Genomic DNA, 21841 nt, shown 5'->3' on the forward strand with positions numbered 1-21841 from the left:
TATCCATATATACATATATATATATATATATATATACATGCTTATACATAGTGTATAACACCTGTATTCATGCATAAAACACAAAATACATATGCATGTCCAAACACACTATTTTTGGGGGAAAAGGAAAAACACATGGTAAGTGCATGCTGTATCTAGCCTGATTTGAATTGTCTCATATGGTAACGCTTTATTTTAAGGAACACAAATTAGGCACTTATTAATGTCTTATTATTTGCTTAATACAGCCTAAATTAGACATTTGTAAATTATTTATTCACTGCTTATTCTGTGTAATTGTTATTGGTGCTTAATTAAGGTGGTCTGTTATGTGGAAATGATTAATTATGGCTGCATTAGTTCTTATAGTGCACAATAAACAGTTATGTTAGCATCCTGTTAATCAGATTACTAAGTATTAACCTTTAGCTAATTCGAACAGAACCTCAGTTTAAAATATGGTACACTTCTTGAGCTGATAGTGACTTATTAAGCTCTTATTAATTCAATAAACTCCAGCACAGCCATAACCTTGCCAAAATCACATAGATCAAACTGCTGCCAATTATACACTAATAACATGTAGAATTAGCTAATAGCTAATAGTTAATGCTAAACTTTACTCTACTTTTTTTTTTCTACCTCGTACATTTTCAACTTTATACTCCAGCTTGTTTTCATTCCGGCTTCTCATCATAAAAGAAACACTAGATAGAGTGAATCTGATTTTGGTTGGATGAGAAGTATAAACATACTATTCCGACACCCTATTGGTTTATACTAGATTCATTGCACCTGCACATCATGTCACGCCCAGACTCCAGCAAGGAGATAGCAGACATATGTAGCCTAGTATGAAGATGTTCTGTGCAGAGCCTCAAGAGCTTCTTTAATATATTTACATTGAAATAAAATACATTCATTTTCAATGGGCATATACAGGGGTTGGACAATGAAACTGAAACACCTGTCATTTTAGTGTGGGAGGTTTCATGGCTAAATTTGAGCAGCCTGGTGGCCAGTATTCATTAATTACACATTGCACCAGTAAGAGCAGAGTGTGAAGGTTCAATTAGCAGGGTAAGTTTTCCTCAAAATATTGCAATGCACACAACATTATGGGAGACATACCAGAGTTCAAAAGAGGACAAATTGTTGGTGCACGTCTTTCAGACGCATCTGTGACCGAGACAGCAAGTCTTTATGATGCATCAAGAGCCACGGTATCCAGGGTAATGTCAGCATACCACCAAGAAGGACGAACCACATCCAACAGGATCAACTGTGGACGCAAGAGGAAGCTGTCTGAAAGGGATGTTTGGGTGCTAACCCGAATTGTATCCAAAAAAACATAAAACCACGGCTGCTCAAATCACAGCAGAATTCAATGTGCACCTCAACTCTCCTGTTTTCACCAGAACTGTCCGTCAGGACAATAAATTATTGTGGTCTAAAACCAGGTGTTTCAGTTTCATTGTCCAACCCCTGTATATGCTTCCTAGTGCAAATTTTTCAAGATTAACATTATAGGACCCTGTGGCATGGCCTTTGGACTTATTGGCATTTTTCCACTTCACATTACGTTATACTTTATGTAGTTTTGTAACCAGTACTTTTAAATTTTTACTCAATTAAAAAGCTTGAGCTTATACTTAAACTACAGAACCATAATTACAGAAGTATTTTAAATCCTACTTCTACCTTAGAAATGAATGTTTAACCTTTTGACACCTTTGTGGCTGTCATTTTGAACAACTAATTTCCACACTATAACTTTTAGGTCAGAAAGTGAAGAAAACGCAGTTTTCCACCGTATAGGCTCTGTAAATCAGCAGGATTAGCAGCAGTTTAGTAAATTACTGTCTTTATTCACATTTTCATCACCACAGATACCCTCTTGTGGACAAATTCCATATAACATTGAATCAATAGACCAAAACACAGCAACGATCAGTCGTGCTGCAAGAAGTCTTTTAAAATACAGTATTCAGCATTTCTCCTCAAAACAACGCTCCTTTGATGTTCAGCAGTTCACTCTGACGATTGTATTACTTGAGTTTTGATATCAGATCTGATATCAGGAAGATGTCTCCTGAGCGCTCCTGCCCAGGCCCATGGAGATACAAAACCTGAGTAGAGCCAACAGACAGTGGGAACTGTTCAGACGTTAGAAAGGGTCCGATTCATTTACATGACGTTACATTCATCTCTGCCGTTATGAATCATCCGTTATCAGTGAATGAGCCCCTTTAATGAAGAATAGTAGTGTAAACATGCAATAGTGATTTAGACACTGGCAGGCAACCAGTGTGTAAGTTTCTTTTTCATCCTGGGTAACTAGACTCTCCTTACTTATTACATCACATGCGAGAGACAGAGAGAGAGAGAGAGAGCTAAAGCAAGGAGATACATTCCCAATCATAACCATAGGTAGAATATCCAGCATTACATTATTAGGGAGTTTGGCTCATGTGTATTTATAATGAACTGTGTCTATTGCATTTCTGCACTCACTGGCCACTTTATTGGAAACCCCGACCTTGCTGATGTGCAGAGACTGTAGGCCATCTGTTGTCTTAGCTAGTCCCTGACCTTTAGTGCCATCAATATTCAGTTCCTGACTGTAGATCTACTTTTAGATGGTCAGTTTTAAAGGGTGGACCGATTCTTAACCCTCTATGGCACAATGTTCCGTACCTATATTATGTTAGAAGGTATATCTATGTCCTATACAATAAGGTGTACATGTAGGTCATAAATAAATAAATAAATAAATAAATAAATAAATATACATATATGTGCAAGAATATGTAAAGACGTATTTTGGCTGTTTCTATTCTTTATATATTCTTGTTGAAAACTTGTGGTTATGCAGGTAAACACTGCTTGCTCTAAAACATCTGAATCAGTTTTTTTTTAGCAAAAGTCAAAATACAAATTTATATTTGATATATTCACAGGGACATTCACAAGTATTCAAAAATTATATTTTTCCTCCTGAAAAATTAAATTCATGCCATAGAGGGTAAAGGGAACAGTGACACCGCTCTGCATGATGCACTTTGTATCACTTACAGTCGGATACATTCACATTACAAGCCTCGTTAATCAATTCAGATTTTTGTCTCAAATCGGTCCTGATGGTTCACATTCATAAATGTAAGTGAGCTGTAATTAACTGTAATATGAACAAATACGTCTCTAAAGCAGCGTGCATGCACACATATGCACTAAGCACATTTGCACAGGCAAAAAGACGCATGAAATCCGATCTGACTATTACATTCATGCTGCATGCCCACAAATCAGATACATATCCGATTTAGCACGACATAAAAAAGGCCTGTTTAGATCTGGCATTAACATGCATTTTGTATATGGATAGTATCTGTATGTACTTTGACTAGATTCTATTTACACTTACCATTATAATACTGTTTTGTTTTTGTTTTTTTTCCAGTAAAACAAATTTATATACTATGTCCATTTTTCTTCTGGTGAACAACAGTTTCTCATCAAAATTTCCTGTCTTTGAATAATTTACATGGTAGGTGTTTACATCTGGATCTGATCACCAGAGACGCATTTTAATGCCAGATGTAAACAGATTCAAAGTGACTTAAATCTGACTAAAAACATAACTGACAAATTCAGATCTGTGTGACATTAAGACAAATTAAAAAAATCAGATGTCAGTCACTTCAGTCTGGTAATGTGAATGTAGCCATACTGTCAGTCTGCCTGCTCTGGACTCTGATCTACTCAGCAAAGACTCCAATTCCCAGCATGCACTCACACCGGACTCAGCTGATCACGTGACGCTACGGCGTTCCCGCTCCCCCAGTTACTAATTGGTTCCAACTGTCCTTTCTAGTATAAATACCCCTCAGTTTGCTCTGTTATCTGCGGAGTATTTAATCTAGTAATCTAGTTAACAACACATTTTGGTACCGACTTGTTTTTTGTTTCCGACTATCGATTTTTGCCTTGTTTATTCCGTTGCCTAATAGTTTTGTATTTTTGACTACTCTTTTGCCTTAGCCCTCTCTTTGCTGAATATATCGTGTATGACCCTGTTTTGCCTGACTACTCTGGTATGTTGTATATATCCATGCTTGTAGGCCTAGCCCCTTTGTTCACTGTGTGGTTTGCGAGGTCTGCGAGTGTCTGTCGTGTGTCTGGCCAGCGTGACACGTACACTACCCTGCCATGCCATGACTGTTTCACTGCTGTGTTGTGAATGATCTACCACCCACATAATATTTCTGGTCAGCAGTGGTGCTGTAGTTTAAAACTGGATCCCATAATGAATAAAATAAATAAAAGGCTGCAACAAACAGATGGGCTACAGTCTGCAGTTGTACACCAGAGACCACCCTTCATTCATTAAATATCCAATCAAAACAGACATTTTTATAAAGCCACATTTTACAAAGCTAAATTCACGCAAAAGATCAGAATTATCCAATAATAAATGTTTAAGCATTCAGTGAGTTCAGCGTGACCAGCATATATTCTGTTCTGTAGACTCACTTTCAAGTGTTGGACTATAGGTATCAATTAGTGTTATGTGCTATAAAACATTAAAAAAATAGAAAATGTCCATTGTAATAAACACAGGCTCTGAAAGGGTTAACTGATGTTGAGGCCTAGATTCCGAGTCTTTTCATGCATTGTTCTGAGAATACCACTAGTTTCAGCACCTTTATTTCTTTGTATTTATTTATTTTTTATTTCTGTTTCTCAGTAAGAGCTTCTTTTCTGACTCACAGTGTCGAGCTGCTGACTCACAGAGGAAAGAATGGAACCGAACGTCTGGGAATGTTTTCATATATGAAGTGAGAGTGGAGCAGGATGTTCTCCTCTCGCTCTGAGTGTTAATTATTTGACTTAATTGATGTATAAAATTATCAAAGTCTGCTCAAAAATGAGTTATTTCTACTTATTGGCTGTTTTGACTGGATATTAAACACATGAAGGGTGGTCTCTGATTTTTGCACATCATGGTATGAGGTAAAATATTAAAATCCAGGTGCTACAATTTCTTTTTGAACAATGCCACAGAAGAACCATTTTTGGTTCCAAAAACATCTATTTTTATAAGCTTTTAAAAGTTTAAATTCAATTTCAAGGTTCTTCACCCTCCCATCTTTAAAAAAATGGTTCTTTATGGAATCAAATATGGTTCTTTTAGGGTACTGCTCAAATGAGCTTTTGTAACCCTGTTATTATTAAGCGTAATGTAACATGGGCCCTACAATGTAAGGCTAGTGAGTGAAAATACAAAGTAGTTGCTTTTACTGTTTGTATATTATGAGAGTATTATTAGTGTTTATATTAAATTTCACAAAATATTATAAACAAAAATGTAAATCATATTAACCAACTGGAACAGGCCAGGTTTGAGGTTTGATGTTGCCAGACTCTAATCAAAAATCAAAATAAAATCAAAACAAAATCCCCTCCCCTTTTGGTTGGTGTGTCCCATCAAAAAAGAAACAAAGGCCCCAAGTCAAAAAAGTGGGCGTGTCTGTTTATCGACAAGGCGTGTCCTGTAAATAAAGGGACATCTTTCTTTTGTTAATCTGTGGGCGTGTTCACTGGGCAGGTGCGTCCTGTAGCTGCGGAGGCCTGTCCTGCTCTAAATGGTGTCCCGCGTGGTGGCTGTGTCTGTCCTGAAAGATGTAGAGGTTGTTGCTGGCGGCGATGGCGATGATGTTGTCTGTTGGGTGCCAGGCAGTGTGGAGGATTTTCTTTCGGAAGTCCAGACTGTCCACGCTGATGTCACTGTCCCTCTTCTTCCTCCCCACACACACCCGGCGAGGCCTGAGCACGGCCCGACGCTTACACACCTCCCGACTCGCCTCCAGGGTCACGTCCCGCCTGCTGGCCCGGTCAAACATCCGGAAGAAATTATTATACGCTCCGGTCATAATTACACTGAGGAAGAGAGAAAGAAGAAAGAAAGAGAGAGAGAGATGAGTGGACAGAAAGGCCAGAAGTCTGGAATGTCCAAAAAATGGACCAAGGCTGTCTTTAGGTCAGAAATGGTTATCAATAATGAAATTATTTTAATAGGATATGTTGTTGTCAAAAAACATGCATTTTCATTCTTGTTGTTTTTTACAATTTGACTTGATTTAAATCTGCCCATTGTTCTTTACATCGGGTATCAATCGAATCAATTAAGAATTAAGATGAGATTATTTGCTACTTCATAGTTAAGATTTACAAGAGTATCTTTATATTGCCTGAGATTTGGATCTATCAGTTATTTCCCTCGTATATGCTGTTAACAATTTATTAATACATAATCACTTCATAAATTTGACATGAAGCATTAAAGATTTAACATCTGGCAGTAAAGAAGACATAATGTTTAGAAAGATAACCTTAGATTTCTAATGAGGAACATCAAGTCAAAAAAGATTACATACAAAATGCACTGTATTAATTGCGTTCATTTATATTAAATACTTTGGCCACAGAGTTCCTGAAATGCTGTATAAAGCACCCTAATATACCTGTTCATAAATATATATATATATATTAGTAGATATTAGATAAGAAATATTATACAAATTGGACATAAATTAAAACTTTTGAATGGCAGGTACAGTATATAAAAATACAAGTGTGGAGTTCTCACCTGTCTGTTCCGTTCCAGGCACATTCAAACTTATCAAAGATGCAGTCGCTCTCATAAAGGGTACACAGCTTAGAACGCAAGTAATCATGGACCTGTAAACACAAACATTATTAATCTAAGAACAAGCTCACTTCATAGCACTATATATATATATATATATATATATATATATATATATATATATATATTATTAACAAATTACTATTTTTATTTTATTACTAATTATATTAAAGTACAGAAGTAGGTACAGTAATGAGTAGTCATATATCTTACCAATATCTTACTTTTAGAAAGCATCTTATTTTAACCTTTTTTTTTTTTTTTTTTACAATTTACAGTGACATCTAGTGGCAGATCTCTAAACAACAAACAATGGGGTAATAGTGCAAGACTGCAATATTACGTATTGTAATAGTACCAGTCAAAAGTTTCAACACACCTTCTCATTCAGCGTTTATATTTTTTTCCTACATTGTAAATACATTGTAAATACTAAAGTGACCTATACTATGGAGGAACAAACAAGGAACTATGTAGTAAATTAAAAGTGTTAAACAAATCAAAATACTGTGTTTCTTATCTGGTGTGCTGTAAACTTGTGGTTTCTGGTGTGCAGTTTCCTCTGATGAACTTATCCGATTCAACAGAGGTAACTGAGGTAACTGATGAGAGCCAGTTTAATCATACTGTTTTTGATGGTCTTGAGAATACTTTCAAAGTTCTTGAAATGTTTTGGATTGACTGACCTTCATTTCTTAGTATTTTTTTTACTGTACTAAGTTGAGTATTTCTTCCCATAGTATAAATTAAAACATTACTCAAATAGAGCTGGTCACCGTATACCAACTTTACCTTTTCACGACTTTACAACTGATGCTCTTAAACACATTAAAAGGACAAGAAATTTAAGTAATTAACAAGTAAATTAAGTTCAGCACAGCTGTTAACTAAAAGCTATTCTAGGTGACTCTACCTCATAAAGATGACTGAGAATATCCAGCTAGGATGTGCAAAGCTGTCATCTAAGCAAGAATATATAACATATACAACATATAATATATAACATATTCTGGTGTATTTAACATTTTTTTTTTGTTTTCTTCATAGTTTGGATGACTTTATTATTAATCTACAATGCAGATTTAAAAAAAAAATATTTAAAAACCACTGAAGGTGAACACTTCATTGTGGTGTGTGTGAGTTTGTGGGTGTGTGCTTGCGTGGGTTAAGACCTGGTATGTCTCCACTGGTTTGTTCTCCATGTTCAGGTCCCACACTTTAGCACTGAGGTAGTCTCTGGTCAGCAGGTATCGTCCACTGTGACTGAATTTCACATCTGACACAGAGGAGACGATCTCCGAGAAGAACGATCGATTGGCTGGGTCCACCGCCTCCTCGAACACTGACATGGAACACACACATAATAAACTGTCAGCAATGTGCAAGATAGCTGCTTGGTCATTTTTCTTCCAAACCTAACTCTGCATTCAGTAACAAAAGCGTTACTGGTGTCAGAATGTTGGATTATCTTCACCTCATTTCATCCAAAGGAACTGGATGAAACACCACAATTACAGCGAACACAGTTTCACTGCTCCACAGCTCAATGCCGGGGGATTTATAACCCACACTTGGCCCCACCTATAGATGTCTGTTATGGGCACCAACTGGTCAGTAATGGGACCAGGAGAGGTTAAACAGGAACCCCATCTTAGTTGTAAATTGCATATGGGGCCTAAGAGAGTGCACTGATGGAGCCCATTTGGGAATCCCAACTGGTTCGCAGTAACAACAAATAGAGTACAAAAGCCCATATGGAACCCACCTAGCCCAATACACAGATAGACCTTAAATTAGTTGAATACATTCATTAAAAGTGCTGTCATCAAATCTTTGGATATATAATTGTTCTTTGAAACATTGTATATTGTCGTTGTCCAGTGAAAAACATGTATGCCTCCCATAAAAAGGAGAGATAAAACCTTCTTAAAGGAACCAGTAATGATTGTGAGTGAGAGTATGAAACGGCTTCAGGAGTACAATTTTCATGCTCATGCGGGTTGCCAGATTGACACACAGAGGCAAGTGACGACGAGTCTTACTCTGTAGCTGATCAGTGAATAAATAGGTTTCAGTGTCCAAAATGCCCATCTCTGCGATGGTAGTGGTTGTGATAAATTACCCAGCTATGGTTAGCAAACCTTACTGAAGCTCAGTGATTACCTGTTCAGCAATAAAATAGCCAGCTCACCAGGTTCCATGGCTGCAGCACACTGTTAGTCTAAACCTGGCAACACAGGGTGTGGAAATGGGACTGAAGAATGACAGTGGGCAGGTTCGGTGGTTACAGCCCACACAGATTACTGTTATGTACCACACAGTTCAAATAAGAAAATACTGTCTGAAGCTCTGCTGACAAGAGCTGCCACTGCTTAAACTTAAAATCTGATTATACATTCTGGTTATGTTGAGTTACTTAATAAAAATTATACAATATAATCCATAGTGATCCTTTAGTGAAAGTCTATGTTAAGAAGACATTTTGAGAGAGTATAAGGAATACTTTGTGTATGAAGTAAATTAAAAATCGTCAAAAATGGAGATACTTGTTTTACACTGAGCAGCAACGAAATGCATATGCATAAATAATCAATAAACAGTATTAATCAGTGTGCGATGCACTCACATTTAGCATGCTGGTCACACAAAGCACGAGACCTCATGTCACAGAGGCGGGTGGTGCCGGTGCTGCTGCTGAAGGCCAGCAGGTGGCAGTGGTGAGGGTGGAACTCAGACACTGTGATCACCTCACTGAGCTCCTCCATGTTCTCCGGCTTCAGGTCCACTATGTCTGAGAGATATGTTAAAGTAGATGCAGATGAGTCTGGGAATGGATTTAAAAACATCTCAGAACACTTCCACTGCCTGGAAAGTAATTTACAAGTAGAGAACATTTAAAACAACTGCCTACATGGCTAGAGATAGATAGATAGAAGAGATGCATAGATGAGTTTCAGTTAATGCTGCTTTATACTATCTTTGTAGTTCAATGTAGATTAACATTTTCATAAAACCCTGGAATCCCCCCCAACACACACAGGGCATTGTAGGATACTGAAGCTGCGGTCTGTGATGTCCAGGTTCCACAGGTTGATCCTCAGGTCATCAGCTGACAGGTACGTCTCACAGTCGCTGTTTATACTGATGGAGTTAATGTGATAAGCGTGAGCATTCGCAAACACTCGCCGCAGAGACGCCTCCACCAGCAGATCCATCGGACGCAATACCGGGACCTACAGTACGCACACACAAACACACAGATTTCTAATGACATTCTGATATTCTGATTGCAACCAGTAGGAGAAATATACTAGGGCTGCACAATATTGTAAACATTTAACATCGCAAATGTTCTTTTTCAGCGCTATATATCGCAATATTAAACAATACAGGGCCCATGACATCACCAGCCCCGCCCCCACCCACGCGCTGTCTCACGTCCGGACTGATCAAGAACCGAAACAGTGCCGAGCACTCAAATCCCGAGGAAAACAACAAAACAACAATAATCGGCCCTTTAATCAGGCATTTAAATGGCTTTTTAAATGGTAAATAAGAGCGTTTTCTGGGATTAAAAGCTCAAATTCAGCTGTAACTGGATATATCTGCGCAAAACTGTGCTGGACTAAGGTGCACAGCTTTTGAAAGCCATGTGGATGGAGGCCATGCGGTTACCTCATGTTTACACCTGCCCCCCTTGCACTCCTGTCCCCCTTAAGCTTCTTGCACAGGCAGAAGGAGCCTGTCACTTACACAGAAACAGAGACAGCGCTGTGTATCTATTTCTTGTGTCAAGAATCAAAACATTGCAACATGATGTTTTGGTTTAATTGCCTTAAGTGACATCGCACAACCTGCAATTTGACTATTGTGCATGCGCACATCACGATGACGATGCTTGAACGATATATCGTGCAGACCTAAAATTAACACACTTCACACACTTGTCCCATAACTGCTATTGTGACAGAACACACACACACACCTGCAGAGAAGTGATTTTAGAAATGTCCTTCATTCGGCCTTCTTCATCTTTCAGGTTGTAGCCTTCAGGCCGCTTGTCTCTCTCACTCACTTTCCACAGCTTGATGGTCTTATCTGGGAGCAATGATACAGACCCATAAACAGTTTGGACACAGGATTTACTTAATTTTTTTCACATTTCCCCCCAATATATTTTGATGAGATAGATGTGAAGAACCTTTTGAAATCCAAAAATATTTTATTGTGGAAACCTGAGGACACAGGTCAGACAGCTACATCAATTAGGATCTGTATTAAATAACTTCTACATTTAATGCTATGCTAGCAGTCAGTATGTCTAGACCACTGTGGCAAGGGAAGGGTGGAATGGTTGTATGATTTATTTGGGTATTTCATGCTGGGTAATGCATCATTTCTCTTCTAATACCTTGTTATGTGTCCCTTTTCCTTAATAACTGTGTTAATCCTGTCAGGTAAGGATTACACCAGTCTCTTGAGAGCGTTTCTGCCCATTTTAGCTCACTATTCCAGGTTTCCACGAATTTTAGGCTCAATGTTCAAGCAGAACACTTCACTGACACTTCAGGATTACAGCACAGGATGAAACCAGTAGGGTTCAATGATCCAGATCTGTTGGATTAATTCTGCAAAAATGATTGAACACTGGGACACTGGGTCATTCATTGTTTCTTTGAAAATCAAGTATTAAAAAGTATTAAATTGAGTACTAAAAATAGTTTTTTTCCTCCTTTTGTTGGAGTAATACTCTCTACTTTCCAGAAAAGGTTTCTACTATATTCTTAAACCTTGCTTTGAGGATTTGATTGCATTAAGTGAGTGAAAAGAGCATTAGTGTGGTCAGAATTTGCACATCTGTGTTAGAAATGGGTGCATCTTAAAATAAACTGAAGGGCATCCATAAACATTTGGACATATAGTGTATATTTATGACTGTCACTTTGTTAAACACTGTAATAATTTGGGCCTAGTCGAGGCTGCTAGAATGTCAATCAATCAAGAACGTCAAATCAAGACATTACCATTGGTGGTGAGGAGAAAATGGGCGGAGTTAAGCTGAGGTAACCAACGGATCTTATTGATCTTCTCCTCGATCTCCAAACTCTTGAGATAGTCGAACTCTGGCTCATGGCTCTGAAATGTACTGTACACGTTATATTCCCCCTGAGAAAGAGAAAGAGGGAGAGAAAGAGGGAGAGAGAGAGATCAACTGCAAACATACCCTCTGTAAAACCTGCATCATGGGCCAGGTATATGTCAGGTATATAGCCGTCTTACCTGAGGTTCTCTCTGGAAGATGACCACTCTCCCGCCCTTGTCGCCAGTGGCCAGGAACTCTCCTGATTGGCTAAACTCCACCGCAGAGATGACATCAGCTGAATGAGAGAGTATTAAGAGTTTATTTTTTAGTCTCTTTTGTCCAAGAAAGGCTTTCTACTACATTTTGGAACATTGTTGTGAAGAGTTGATTGCATACAGTGACAAGAATGTTAGTGGGGGGGTCAGGATGTTGGATGATCCCCCCTATCCCCAGCTCATACCAAAAGTACTAAATGGAAGTCCATAATTTATGGCTGCAACATATTTTCCGATATTAAAAACACAGTATGTTTCGCCAGAAGTTACCCAAAAACATAATAATGATAATAATACACTCAAAATTGGTGTCAAATAGATGGTATTGGGCAAAAGCTGCAAAACAAAATCATTGAACATAATTTGATATTTAATACTGAAGATGCTGAAATGATTTATTTAGCAGCCCAACCATTATTTCAGAGAACACAGGTCAATGCTGGAGGTCTTTCTTCTCGTGTCCTGGCCCACGCCTGGCATTAGTCATGGTGCCAATAGGTTCATGTTTATCTGCTCCAGAGAGTGTTATGAGGGTGTTATTGTATTGGCAATACTTCTCTACAGTGACCAGAGAAGCTGTGTGTGTGCATTTTCACATCTGTGTCAGAAGAATGCATACATAAAAAGGGGTTTCCACAAACATATGGACAGATAGTGTACTATACAGTAATCTTCCATTCAATGTCTTCTTGTAAATCTTTCTTAAATATCTGTCCTGTCTACAATAATTAGATTCATCCTGTTTAGAAATGAAGAGAAATCTAAGTGTTTGTTTGTGGGTGTGTGTGGGTGTGTGTGCGTGCGTGCTCTATGGGCAGTGCCATGGTTACTGTAATTAAGAGAAAGCCAGAACCAGCATCCAGATGTGCTTTCTGCTAAACTCGTGCTAATCAAATCTCAGCGGTCACACTGGCTTAGTGGACTGATTACTCATCTTCTGAGTAGCGTCTAATGTGTCACCACAAATCTGACACAGTGTACACAACGCAGCATGATGAATGGTTTATTGGCTCTGTTAAAGACGACTCAGAAGTGCCACTGTGTCATATACAAGTGTGACTGTGTAACATAGACTGGAGCGCTGTAGACTGGGGTTGACTTGAGCTTTTGCTGATAAATGGTTTTATATATTGTATTCGGCAATTGAAGAGTTGATAAAGGAGGCTTGGGAAGATTCCTCTATTATACTCTGCAACTGTAGAGTTGGCAAAAGCAGCTTGGGACGATTCCCATATTATACTCAGCAAACGAAGGGTTGGCAAAGATGGCTTGGGCGATTACCATATTATTTTTGGCAACTGGAAAGTTGGCCAGGCGGATTGGGCTGACTCCCATATTATACTCGGCAAACCAAAGGGGGATTGAGCTGATTCCCATATTATACTCTGCAACCGGAGAGTTGGCAAAGATGGCTTGGGCGATTCCCATATTATTTTAGGCAACCGGAAAGTTGGCAAAGGCATCTTGGGGGCAATTTACATATTATTTTTGGCAACCAGAGTTGGCAAAGGCGGGTTGGGCTGATTCCCATATTATTATCAACACCAGGAAGTAGGCAAAGGTGGATTGAGCTGAGTTCCCATATTATACTCGGCAACTGGAGAGTTGGCAATGACAGCTTGGGAAGATTCCCCTATTATAGTCAGTAACTGAAGAGTTGGTAAAGGTGGCTTGGGCAAATTTGCATATTATACTCAGCAACTGAAGAGTTGGCAAATGTGTCTTGGGCAGATTCCCATATTATACTCGTCAACCGAAGAGTTGCCAAAGGCTGCTTGGGTTAATTCCCATATTATACTAGGCAACTGGAGAGTTTGCAAAGGTGGATTGGGTCTATTCCTATATTATACTCTGCAACTGGGGAATTGGGAAAGGCGGCTTGGGAAGATTCCCCTATTATACTCGCTAACCAGAAAGTTAGCAAAGGCGTATTAAGCTAATTCCCATACTATACTCAGCAATCGGGGAGTTGGCAATAGCAGCTTGGGATGATTCCCTCATTATTCTCGCCAACTGGAAAGTTGGCAAGGCGGATTGGGCTGACTGCCAAATTATACTCAGCAACTAGAGAGTTGGAAAAGGTGGATTGGGATGATTCCTAAATTATACTCGCCAACCAGACAGTTGGCAAAGGCAGCTTGGGCCAAATCCCATTTGGGCTGCTTCCCTTATTATATCCGGCAACCGGACAGAGTTGGGCCGAGTTGGGCCGAATTCCATATGATACTTAGGGATTTTAGAGCACCTATGTTTAAAAAAAAGCTATATTTTTCGATACATTGCAGTACCAATATTTTGTCCCACCCCTAAGCTAGATAACATACAATGGCAGGTGCCACTGGAATCAAATAACCAATGGTATTCCTACGTTATGGTTAACTGCTGTATATGAAAGGTATATTTATGGTGTCCTCTTTGTAGTGTTGGATGGTTGGATTGTAGTCTGGTTAGGTAGTTACCCTCTGTGTACTCTGGCTCCAGCGCCGAAAGCTCAGAACAGAGAACAGGGCTCAACATTCTGGAGTGGGACAGGGGGCAGGTCTATAGCTGAACCAATCCTGCAAAAGAGGAGGGGTGTCGGTAAAAAAATGAAAAATTTTGCTTGACAGCAACAGAGACATTAAATACACTATACTACCAACATATGGCCCCTGTTCTTATACATGGAGAGTTATTTAAACATGTGGATCCATTTTACAGCACAAGATCAACCTGCTATACTCACACACACATTTATGCTCACACACATATTCATACTCACATAGAGGGGGGTCTGAAGCCTAGGATTAGCTAATCTAATCCTTATCAGACATAAACAGAGGGTTATGAGCCAAAATCCCAGATTAGACCCCCCAACACACACACACACACACACACACACACAAAACATTGTCTGGTCAAAAGGCCAGTCCTACTGAATGTGTTTAGAATATTAAAAGGGATTAGATTACATTCACAGCAGACACACTCATGCTTCCAGACCCTCAGCATACTAAAGAAACTTTTAAAGCAGTGCTTCCCAACACTAGTCCTGGAGCAGTGGTGTGCCTCTCCCTGCACATAAGAGTGTTTACCCTGCCCTTAACACACCTAATCAGCTGATTATCAACATCTAAATAAGTTATAGGTAGTGTATTAGAGACATTAACCAGGGCTGGGCACCACTGTTCTAAAGGGCAGCATTGAGGATGGTTAAGACTAGGGCTTCCACACATTTTCCAAAACAATCTCAGAGCCCTTCAGTGAGACCTAAATCTGGGGGTCGTGTTGCCATCACTTCAAATGTGATCAATAATTTATAGTGTGGCACCTTGTATGATCTTGTTCAAATCTCTGCTGTTTTTGTTGTGGATATCAACCACAAAAAGGAGAGACTGATCTTTTCACACAGAAAAGATACCTATATAAAAAAAGATACTGTTAGGCTTGGACAACAAAAACTTAGACAAGATTGGAATTAAGCTGTTTTTGTTTACCCTAACCATGCTAGACAATCAGTATAGCCAAGCTCGGCACATTGGTCGAACAGCATGAACAGCTTGACCAGACCACACAGTGACCACACTGGATGACCCACATGATCAGAGTGAAATTAAACAGACACTATGCTCAGCACGAGCAATAGCCAACTGGTGTTGAAGTTGGCTCTTTACTACTATTTGTCTCTTTATTCGATTTCATGTTATTTATATTTAGGATTTTAAGAATTAAAAGGCCAGTTTTGCCCCATGCTGAAATTTTCAGCTCAGTACCAGATTAAACTGGCTACCCAGGTAACAGAGAATGTTATAAGAACATTTAGCAATGTTTTAAAATGGTTCCAGGAAGGTTAGTTTGTAGCATTACGAAAATAATGTTCCTAGAACTTTTTGAAAATATGACTTAATAATGGTTTGCATCACAACAATTTTAGAACTTTTCTCACAAATAGTTTGTAGCTAGGTGAATACTATTACTATTATACTATTATTACTATTATTATGGATACTTACCACAATGTTTAAAAATGTTTAGTGTTCTAAGAACATCCACAAAACTTGACTGATTTAACTTTCTAAGAATGTTAACTGTACCTTTGAGAAAATGTTCTAACCAAACACTGTAAGCTTTAATGGTCAGTATTGAAAGCCTAGTGATTCCAGTTAAAATAAATTGAGCTAGCAAGACTTTTTTTCAGCAGGGACATGTTTTATTGGGTTTGATTGACTAGATGGTCATCAATCTGTTCATACTGGTTGAGCAGTTTGGTCAAGATGATCATGTGGGTGTACTAGCATGGTTGTGATTCTGGTCATGTTAGTCAAAAAGCTTGGTCATGAGGGCCGCTCTGGTCAACCAGTGCAGTAATGATGGTCATGTTGGTCAACAAGCTTGGCCATATTGATTAAATAGCTTGGTCAGATTAGTCATACTGGAACTCCAACCAAATGAAAACATATCCTATACTGGTCAATAGCTAAGAAGACCAGTTTAACTAGTATGAAGTGACCAGACTGTTTAATTAAAAAGTAAACCTTTATTGGCTAAGCTAAATGATATTTTGCTATGCTATAATTTCCAAAATTTATAGACAAATAAATATCAGTCCAAAAAAGGAATCAACTCTATTTGATACAGAACCAATAATAAAGAACAGTTTAATGCTATATAGTGTAGAACCATTTTAAAAGGTTCTTTAAAGAACTAGTCATGCTGGCCAACAAGCTTCATCGCGATACAGTAGCTGGGGTGGTCATATTGGATGTCTTGCTTGGTCAGGTTGGTCATGGTGGTAGACCAGCCAAACCATTAAACTAAAATGAATCACTATCTGGTCAATATCTAAGATATTCAACCGGTTTAACCAACTGAACTTGCCAGACTGTTCTATTAAAGAATAAACCAATAATTTGAGTTAAGCTAAATGCTATTTATGCTATGCTATCACTTGATAATAATACTGACTAATAAATATTGTCTCAGAAAATTGCTATATAAAGTAAGACCATTTTAAAAGGTTCTTTAAATAACAAAAGATCACCATGCTGGTCTTATTAGTCATGATGGCTGAGGTGGTCATGTTGGCCAACAAGATTGGCCATATTGGATGTCTTGCATGGTCAGGTTGGTCATGCTGGTAGACAAGCTAGACCATTAAACTTAAATGAAATGAAACCATATCCCATACTGGCCAAACTGTTTACCCTTTTGGTTTAAGCCATCCAGATGGTTTTATTAAAGAGTAAACCATTTATATTCTGACATAAATGCTATAGTAAGCATACAGACTATAGACTGATTAAAAACAGCTCCAAAAATCAGCCACTGTAAATGGAAATGGTCATAATAGTCTTTATTGGTGTGTCACTGTCCTATACAGTACCAAGAAAAAAACAATTTTTTCCATTATATAAAAATACAGATTCAAATTGATCTCCAGAGGTTCTCCATACATCATTACCTTTACTAAAGTACCAATGAAGAACCCATTCAAGGGTGGATTATTTGTTATAGTAGACATAGTAGGAAAAAAAGATGGGAAGTGAAATTATAATGCTAATCCACAACCATGCTAACCTACAGAACCTACGAATCACACCAGCAGCATCATGATCCAAATATTACAGTAATATTACAGTAATAGTGGACACACAGCAGCCTAGTGAACTACGGTCTAACTATAATTACGACAGAGATACATCACAGTGACCATGCCATGACAATTAACCCCCAGCACATGTAGCCTCAACACACACACACACACACACCGATATATATCCCAACAGCCTCTCTCTTACCTTCAGTCAGTTACATTTTTGTTGTGGCAGCAATGCTCAATCCGTGGGTGCTGATTCCTTCATTCAGTCCCATTGCGTAGCACTGATTGTGAATGTGTGTGAGTGAGTGTGTGTGTGAGAGATAAGAGTGTGTATGTGTGAGTGTGTGTGAATAGACAGCAGTGAAGCATCCATTCTTCCTCCATCAGCATATCCGTTCACCGCAAAGCCTTATGGGGGAGAAGGAATTCCAAATGAAAAACAGCACGTCATGTACACAGAATTTCTCTTGGATCTGCTCACACACACACACACACTCCTAGATACACACACCTACAGAAGCTGCTGGCCTGGTAGCATCCCTCCACTGGTCACATCATCCCTCTGTATGCTGTCTGCTGGATCATTGCAGGCCACTGTAGTTATGCCAAATAATCCCCTGTGTAGGTGTATCAGTGTGTGTGTGTATGTGTCAGTATGTGTGTGTGTGTGACTGAAGGAGGAGTAAAACTGAGCCTTTACGATCTGCTGCATAGACTCCTCCCCCACAACAGAGTGACAGAGAGTGAGAGAGAAACAAAGGCCCTGACTGACTCCAGCTCAGCCAATCTCGTGGCAGACTAGAGAACCCTATCCAATCAGAGAGCAGTATTCCACTGCTACAGCAGCACAGGCTCGGTTGCCTAGCAACCGCATCATTTGGCTAAGCTTCAGTGTCAGTTACATAAACATGGGGGAAACCTGCAGACAGCAGCTGGTCCAGTAACCCAGCGTTTTTTCATTAAATTCAGGGTATTAATGGCGAATCAGCCCCACTTTTGCTGCACTAACAACATTTAGTCTTTAGGGAAGACAATACAGCTCTGGAAAAAATAAGAGACCACTTAAAAATTAAACAATTTAAAACCTCTGTCATATAATCAAGATGAAGGTGGATTATCACAAGCAAACCAAGCTGAACTGCTTGAATTTTTGCATTAGGAGTGCCATAAAGTTATCCAAAAGCAGTGTGTAAGACTGGTTGAAGAGAACATGCCAAGATGCATGAAAACTGTGATTAAAAACAGGGTTATTCCACCAAATGTTGATTTCTGAACTCTTAAAACTTTATGAATATGAACTTGCTTTCTTTGCATTAGTTGAGGTCTAAAAGCTCTGCATCTTTTTTATTTCAGCCATTTCTCATTTTCTCCAATTAAATGCTCCATATGACAATAGTTAGATTTGGAAGAAATGTTGTCCGTAGTTTATAGAATAAAACAATGTTCATTTTACTCAAACACATACCTAAACATAGTAAAATCAATGGTCTGTTAATTTTTTTCCAGAGCTTTAAATATCATTTCAGACTACTTGCTGTGAGGATTTGATTGCCTTTATCCACAATAGCCTGTGACCCAGAAAGTTTTGTCCAGGGGGAATAGGATGTTCATTAAATGGGATAAGGAAAGGACGACCCTGCGAACCCTTAACGGATAAAGACGTTGAGTGAGTGAGTGATAAAGAGGAACGATTAAAAATGGTAAAATAAAAAAATAATTATAATTGTGGGACATCCAACATATCCAAATAAACGATAGAATGAAAAAAAGGAAAATGTAACATTTGATTTCTTTATGGTCCAGTTTCTATAAAACCAGCCCCATGTTTGTTTACACTGTGGCCAATCAGCTGCTCCATCTGGTAAAGGGGACAAATTATACTGTACCTCTTTTTACACAAGGTAGAATAGGTCGATAAGCTACAAAAAAATGTTCATGAAGTTCTTTGCACAAAATCCTTCTCTCATAAAGAGATATCACCTGCTCTATTCTTGCCAGTTTTCGCTCCTCTTAGCATGAGCCGTTTAAGGGCTCTGTCACTTTTATGCAAATAATCTCTTAGTATAAGCTTGTGCTAAATGGCAAATGATGAACTAGCAAGAACATTTTGTCTAAGGGTTCCATGATGGCCGGTCATAAGGATGTCAGTAATGGGACCAGGAGTGGTTAAGCACTGGGTTTTAACCATTTGGGTTTTAGGTGGGCTGTAGGATGGGTGAGCCCCTGAAGGGATGTAGTGTATTTTTTATTTCCACATAGTAAGTTCCCCACTGAAATAAAGTAAACATTAGTTAACCTAGCTAACATTAGCTAAAATATCCCTTACTGAAATAAAATAGTTAACATTAGCTAACCTAGCTAAGGTTAGCTAAAACATTCCCCACTGAAATAAAGTATTTAACATTGGCTAACCTAAGCTAAAACATTCCCCACTGAAATAAAGTATTTACCATTAGCTAACATAGCTAACATTAGCTAAAACATTCCCAACTGAAATAAAGTAGTTAACATTAGCTAACCTAGCTAAAGTTAGCTATAACATTCCCCACTGAAATAAAAGTTAACATTAGCTAACCTAGCTAAGGTTAGCTAAAACATTCCCCACTGAAATAAAGTATTTAACATTAGCTAACCTAAGCTAAAACATTCCCCACTGAAATAAAGTATTTAACATTAGCTAACATAGCTAACATTAGCTAAAACATTCCCAACTGAAATAAAGTAGTTAACATTTGCTAACCTAGCTAAAGTTAGCTATAACATTCCCCACTGAAATAAAGTATTTAACATTAGCTAACCTAGCTAACGTTAGCTAAAACATTCCCAACTGAAATAAAGTAGTTAACATTAGCTAACCTAGCTAAAGTTAGCTAAAACATTCCCCACTGAAATAAAGTAGTTAACATTAGCTAACCTAGCTAACGTTAGCTAAAACATTTCCCACTGAAATAAAGTAAACATTAGCTACCCTAGCTAAAGTTAGTTAAACATTCCCCACTGAAATAAAGTAAACATTAGCTACCCTAGCTAAAGTTAGCTATAACATTCCCCACTGAAATAAAGTATTTAACATTAGCTAACCTAGCTAACGTTAGCTAAAACATTCCCAACTGAAATAAAGTAGTTAACATTAGCTAACCTAGCTAAAGTTAGCTAAAACATTCCCCACTGAAATAAAGTAGTTAACATTAGCTAACCTAGCTAAAGTTAGCTAAAACATTCCCCACTGAAATAAAGTAGTTAACATTAGCTAACCTAGCTAACGTTAGCTAAAACATTTCCCACTGAAATAAAGTAAACATTAGCTACCCTAGCTAAAGTTAGTTAAACATTCCCCACTGAAATAAAGTAAACATTAGCTACCCTAGCTAAAGTTAGTTAAACATTCCCCACTGAAATAAAGTAAACATTAGCTACCCTAGCTAAAGTTAGTTAAACATTCCCCACTGAAATACAGTAGTTAACATTAGCTAACCTAGCTAATGTTAGCAAAAACATTTCACACTGAATTAAAGTAAACATTAGCTAACCTAGCTAGCTAACAACATTATTTCACTGTGGAACATACGCCAGTTTAAACTATAGCTTGCTAGCTAGCATTATCTGGTGCTCACCACTTAGTATTTGGTGCTCACCACTTAGTATTTGGTGCTCACCGCTTACTATCGAGGAGGGTCTGCGTGCAGATCTCATTGCCAAGTCCTATCTATCCTGTGGCACCATATGAGGCATCGCAGATGAGGTGGTACTGTTTCCATTAAAACCTTCCCCACTGAAAGAAAGTATTTACATTAGCCAACCTAGCTAAAACATTCCCCACTGAAATAAAGTATTTAACATTAGCTAACATAGCTAACGTTAGCTAAAACATTCCCAACTGAAATAAAGTAACGTTAGTTAACATTAGCTAACCTAGCTAAGGTTAGCTAAAACATTCCCAACTGAAATAAAGTAGTTAACATTAGCTAACCTAGCTAAAGTTAGCTAAAACATTCCCCACTGAAATAAAGTAGTTAACATTAGCTAACCTAGCTAACGTTAGCTAAAACATTTCCCACTGAAATAAAGTAAACATTAGCTACCCTAGCTAAAGTTAGTTAAACATTCCCCACTGAAATAAAGTAAACATTAGCTACCCTAGCTAAAGTTAGTTAAACATTCCCCACTGAAATAAAGTAAAAATTAGCTACCCTAGC

At 38.2% G+C, this 21841-nt stretch overlaps 1 protein-coding gene across 3 annotated transcripts; it reads right to left on the minus strand.

Moving 5' to 3' along the window:
• Window positions 1-1847: 1847 nt before the first annotated feature.
• Window positions 1848-20491, minus strand: ppp2r2cb (protein phosphatase 2, regulatory subunit B, gamma b). Of its 3 annotated transcripts, XM_049484215.1 has the most exons (12): window positions 20221-20491; window positions 18157-19999; window positions 17845-18053; window positions 14527-14625; window positions 11990-12087; window positions 11734-11875; window positions 10695-10807; window positions 9765-9942; window positions 9336-9500; window positions 7882-8051; window positions 6650-6741; window positions 1848-5940 (listed from the first exon to the last, which is right to left on the minus strand). In XM_049484215.1, exons 4-12 carry the CDS (start codon window positions 14582-14584, stop codon window positions 5598-5600), a joined length of 1359 nt encoding a protein of 452 aa, XP_049340172.1. In that variant the 5' UTR covers window positions 14585-14625; window positions 17845-18053; window positions 18157-19999; window positions 20221-20491; the 3' UTR covers window positions 1848-5597. The 3 variants fall into 3 exon arrangements, with proteins under 3 accessions (XP_049340172.1, XP_049340173.1, XP_049340171.1); XM_049484216.1 differs by having other exon boundaries at window positions 18161-20491; XM_049484214.1 differs by having other exon boundaries at window positions 18157-20491.
• Window positions 20492-21841: the final 1350 nt, after the last annotated feature.

Source organism: Astyanax mexicanus, chromosome 10 (genome assembly GCF_023375975.1).
Source record: "Astyanax mexicanus isolate ESR-SI-001 chromosome 10, AstMex3_surface, whole genome shotgun sequence".
Taxonomy (NCBI): domain Eukaryota; kingdom Metazoa; phylum Chordata; class Actinopteri; order Characiformes; family Acestrorhamphidae; genus Astyanax; species Astyanax mexicanus.